Here is a 5,008-nt window from a genome sequence, read left to right on the forward strand (position 1 = left end):
GGCATAATGCTGCGTCAAACCACACAGACCATGTGGTTTAACATGAAAATAAAAGTTATTAAAATAAGACAGCATTATAAATTGTGAATAATACAACGTTCAAATTGTCGTTCGTAGAAAATAACACATTTACATTTAGCTTCAATCCCAACGCTTCTAACGTATTTTTCCTGGACGTTACGCACTTTACGGAGGGATTTCAACGTCACTTCCGGTTGCGGCGCGGGGACGTTGTTGTTGTGGGCGCAGCATCCAGAGAAGCAGGGAGGAGGCTGGGGACAATGGCCGATATATCACTGTATCTCACAAACGTGAACGTGTCCATAGGGCAGAACATGGCGGTGGAGCAGGTGAGTTTACGCAGTGCCCTTTCTGCGCATTGTCCGCATCATTATGTCGTTACTGTTCTGTTTACAGAACGTTGTCAATGGTGTCAGTGCCTGGATGTTGCTTGTCACTTGTCAGCTCTGCCTTAACGTTGGTGGTTGGTGACGATATTACACTAAAAATTTAAAAAGAATTGTACATTTATTTATTTATATGCCACGCCTATGCCACTGACTGACTGACCCTTTCTTACATAATAATCCCATATTAATCCTGTCTGTCCTGTCTGTGACGTGTCCTCCCAGACTCTGAGTCCAGGTAAGGATTTTGAGTGTGTGGAGCTGGGGGAGCTGGACAAAAGAGGGGAGCAGGAACAGCAGAAGGAGAAGGCTCCTCGCAGGATCATCCATTTCTCCAGCGGGGAGACCATGGAGGAGTACAGCACTGACGAGGAGGAAGGAGAGGACCAGGAGCCAGAGAGGAAGGACCTGCTGTCCTCCCCAGTTGAAGCGGTGAGGGTGAGGAATGGTGGAGGGATGGGCAATGTGTGTGTGTGGGCACAAGTTGCTGAATGAGGACAAGAGAAGGGGTGGAGGGAGGATTGTGTGTGAAAGAGACACAAGGGTTGTTGTTTTTCTGACTCATTTACATGAGAAGAACCAGTGGCACAAACTTTGTCCTCTTCCACTTTAAAAGAGACTTTGCTTGTTTGTGTTGCAGTCAAAGATGACTTGGGGCCCGTACGTCTGGTTCCACATGTGGAGAGCTGCCACCTCAACCATATCAGGTTTGCTCATTATGGTTATTTGCTTCCAACACCAGGTGCCTCATCTGGATTGTATTATGATGCAAGATCAGTGCATCACTCAAGCCTATGTGGGGTAAAATTAGGGGGGGTTGATGTCATCGTGCCGGCACCGATCGCCCCTGAGCTTCGTGATAAACTTGATCCTCAGCAGCTCCACAGCTGTAGTCAGACTTAGAGTCATCGTTATCCTTAGATGATCCTGACAAATCACTGATTTTACAACGGAGAAAAACTAATCTTGTCTTGCGCAGCACACAGGCTGCAGTAATGAGCGGCTGCATAATCTTGTCATGGGAAACGTGTTTTTGCTGAAGATTTGCTTCAGCAAAGATTTGCTAGGTATCGCAGCATTTAAAATAATATGATTAACTCTATTGCTCTAGTCTAATTTTTTTTGCTATAATATATTATATTTGACACAATACTTACTTTTCTGCTGTACTGACTTAACGTTATGTTATTATGTTGTGTTTTATTGCTGCATGATTTCTATGCAATGAAAAGTGACTCAGAAACAGACATTTCTGAGTCAGCTGATCATACTATCATACTAGTCTGAGCACATGTGGCTCAGACTACGTTGGTTTTCCTTTGTGATACACATTCTTTGTTTTGATTAAAGTATATCTATGCATTAGCTGGGTAAAATCAATACTAGGATTGTACTTGGATGTATTTGTTTTGAATTTGTGGGATAGTTTGTTTTTACTTGTGTTTGACTGAAATATACTAATCTGAAATTGCAGTGGTTTGTTATCACGAACCAGGTGTCACATAACTTTTACGTTTTTCGTTGTAAAAACCACAACCCATTTATACACATATTGTTACCACACGTCTAGTGCTTTTTTGGAAATGTTTTAAGGTTTCCTCAAACTCTGACTCAAATAACACAGCACCGTGTTATTTCAGTGTTGTTAAACTTGTCCTAATTGCAAAATAGAGGACCATTTTTTGGGGAAAAATCCACTTAAATCACTGCATCTCCATCATCATCATTAAAAAATACATCTGAAATGATCTGTGACACTGATCTGATCCTTTTTTTAAATCCATTTTGCTTTACTGTTTTAGTTGTTTTGCACTATGATCGTGATTGTTTTTTATTGCTGTCGATTATTGTTAGTATATTTAAGGAAGGCATCTTCATACGCCTCCTTTGGCTTCCCTTCTTCCCTGCTCAATTAGTTTTTCTAATTTTATATTACATTATGTGCATATAAAAAAAACTAGGCTGTTATTTTCCAGCATGTGATTACCTGGGGGAGAGGATGGCCTCCCTGTTTGGGATAACTTCAGCCAAATATCAGTACGCCATTGATGAATACTACAGGATGAAGAAAGAGGTATGTTGCTGTTCTGGCAGAATGTCATTGTGTTATTGAATGTGTCCGTCAGCTGACGTAATTCCATGTGTTTCTCTGCATCAGACGGAGGAAGAGAAGGAGGAAAACCGTCTGTCAGAGGAAGCGGAACACTCCTTCAACCAGCTACATTCTCAGGAAGACCAGGATGAGGCGATACACCACACTGAGGTTTCCACCACTCAAGCCGATGTGAGCTATCAGATGGAGATTGAAGGTCAGGTACCCTCCAGCACCACTGGGCCCCCTGTTATCATCACGGCAACCTAACCATCCTTAAAGGACACTTGAGATTTTCTGTCTGTCTGTTTATTAAAGAAGGACCACTGTCTTGTCTCACCCAGTACCGTTCGGTTTGTGTACGACGCAGCTTTAGGTGAGCAGTGCTGCTGTGCGGTTGGTTGTGTGGCGAGGACAGCTGTGTCCACACTCCTCTGACTACCTGGTGTCTCTTTGCCACAGAGTAGCAACTGATAAAGTGATGACTGGATAGTTGCATTCAACCTCGACTGTGTTTTGAGTGCGTTTGGCTCATCACTACATTGTTCAGCACATCTGGCTTTGTCAGTTGCTACGGCAACAGCCTCCCTGATGTGTGAAGGTTGTGTGTTAACCTTAACTGTGCCTCTGATGGACCGGACACTGTGCCTAATTCACCGACACACAGTCAGTGCCAGATCTAGACTAATCCTATGTTTGAAAATGATTTCAAGGGATAGTTCAGTTTAGTTTTTAAGTCTGTCGTGAAAGGTATTTACACATAGTTAGCATCTAACTTTCTGCTGACAGAAACCTCTTAACAAATGGCTCAAATATTAAAATGTACATCAGCTTAAATGTGCACTATCTTAGGAATGTATTTGCTATGTCATATCGATGTTAAGACATCCTTGTCTGTCTGGAAATTGAAGTTTGTGTCACTTTGTAAAGTGCTAATCCACTATACCAAACCCCATTGACAAAATCAGCAACTTAGGAGTTGTTGGTTTATTGCCAACTCATTTTGTGAGATTTGTTGCTTAGTTAATCCTGAAAAAGGATTAAGAATTCACACACAAATTAAGAATTCTGAACTTACTGTTGGAGAGAACCATCGATCGACAAATCCTGTGTGCCCTGATGTAAAATTGCTGCTTTTCTCTAAGGACTTTGGAGTGGAAGGTTTATAAAATGGCACAAACCTTGACAGTTTCCTGATATAAAAGGCCGTATAACAGTGAGATGAAGCAGTGGACATATTCTTACACTTAAGCTGACTTTGATTTTAACAGGTCAGCCGTTTGTAGGTTTGCTTTTGCTGTTGCTGGCAGCCATGTTTTCACTGAGCATGTGCCAGCTTGTCAGCACAGGGAGCACACAGGGTGCAATCAGAAGGTACTGTGTATGAGAACCTTATACAACTACACTTTAAAAATCCCTGAACTATCACTTAAAAAGGAGCATGTACACTCAGCCTAGGATGAGCATTTTCAAATATTTGATGAGTTTAACAGCAGCTCTGTTGACACGCTGGCCGTTTTAACACTCCCTCACCTGTTTACCTGTCGTCTACATTAGTCCTTATTAAGCTTTTATTGCACAGATTTAGCCTTGGTTATTAAATCACGTGTGGACCATGAGTGTAAATAATGTTTTGAAAGCGGGTTTAGATGTTCCCTGTTGCTCTTACTGTCTGCATTACCCATTACACATATAAACATGTGGTTGTGGTAAGTAGGCTTTTGATAATGGCAGGGAGCACTGATGACACCAAGTCTGTGTACAACCTGAATTTTTAACAGTTTTTAGTACAATTTTTTAATATTTATCTATTTATTTTACCAAACTGACTGCACTTAATTCTAGCATTTTTTTACTGTTGTTTTATGAATTAACATAGTAATGCACTGTTAATAAAAGTCATTGTTGCTGTTTGAATTTTATATTTGTCTGTCCCTCGATCGGTGTCGGCAGCTCAGTGATGGATGTGACAGATCGATGTCGTTGGCAACAAAAGGGCCTGTGTTGTTGTGTATGCAGACCGCTGCGAGGTCAGAGACCCTCTTTGCTCGCCGCACAATGTCACTATTCTCCGGTCAGACTGGGTTTCTGTGGTCTCACATGACCTCTAGTGCAGTTGTGTGTCCTCACTGTTACTGACATACGGTCTCCATGGAACTCAATGTAATCTTTGCATCCTGTAATTTTCAGGCTAGAGGTGTAGTTTTGTTGAGTTTTTTTGTTTCCAAGAATATTAGTTTTGAGAGTTAAGTGAGACGCTTGATAACGTGCATATCTGTTTGGCCGCCACCTTCGCTCCACCAGGCGGCTCTCTTATCTGGTTTCGGTAGATTAGATTTGCATTTACTGATCCCTCACTGTGGAAATTCATTCACTTGTCAGCAGGGATGGGAGCAGACAGTAAAGTACACTACGTTATATAAAAAGCAATAGTCAGTAAACAATGGAACAGGTATGCAAAGGGTTATGTTTATGTATGTAAAACATTTCCTATTCCAAGAATTATAAC

The 5,008-nt window shown here is 41.6% G+C and overlaps 1 protein-coding gene across 2 annotated transcripts; it reads left to right on the forward strand.

Moving 5' to 3' along the window:
* Positions 1–201: 201 nt before the first annotated feature.
* Positions 202–4,421, forward strand: zgc:153383 (uncharacterized protein LOC751751 homolog). Of its 2 annotated transcripts, none has more exons than XM_044048485.1 (5): positions 202–350; positions 633–845; positions 1,048–1,114; positions 2,384–2,481; positions 2,566–4,421. In XM_044048485.1, the coding sequence occupies exons 1-5, from the start codon at positions 282–284 to the stop codon at positions 2,767–2,769; spliced, it is 651 nt and encodes a 216-aa protein (XP_043904420.1). In that variant the 5' UTR covers positions 202–281; the 3' UTR covers positions 2,770–4,421. The 2 variants fall into 2 exon arrangements, with proteins under 2 accessions (XP_043904420.1, XP_043904419.1); XM_044048484.1 differs by having other exon boundaries at positions 218–350; positions 633–839.
* Positions 4,422–5,008: the final 587 nt, after the last annotated feature.

This window comes from Solea senegalensis, linkage group LG17 (assembly GCF_019176455.1).
Source record: "Solea senegalensis isolate Sse05_10M linkage group LG17, IFAPA_SoseM_1, whole genome shotgun sequence".
Lineage (NCBI taxonomy): Eukaryota > Metazoa > Chordata > Actinopteri > Pleuronectiformes > Soleidae > Solea > Solea senegalensis.

Excerpts from the sequence above, each read along its gene's own strand:
- zgc:153383 (XM_044048485.1), top strand. The coding sequence starts at position 282 with ATGGCCGATATATCACTGTATCTCACAAACGTGAACGTGTCCATAGGG. Across the intron at positions 351-632 it reads AGAACATGGCGGTGGAGCAG|ACTCTGAGTCCAGGTAAGGA; the intron begins GTGAGTTTACGC and ends GTGTCCTCCCAG. Across the intron at positions 846-1,047 it reads CCCCAGTTGAAGCGGTGAGG|TCAAAGATGACTTGGGGCCC; the intron begins GTGAGGAATGGT and ends TTTGTGTTGCAG.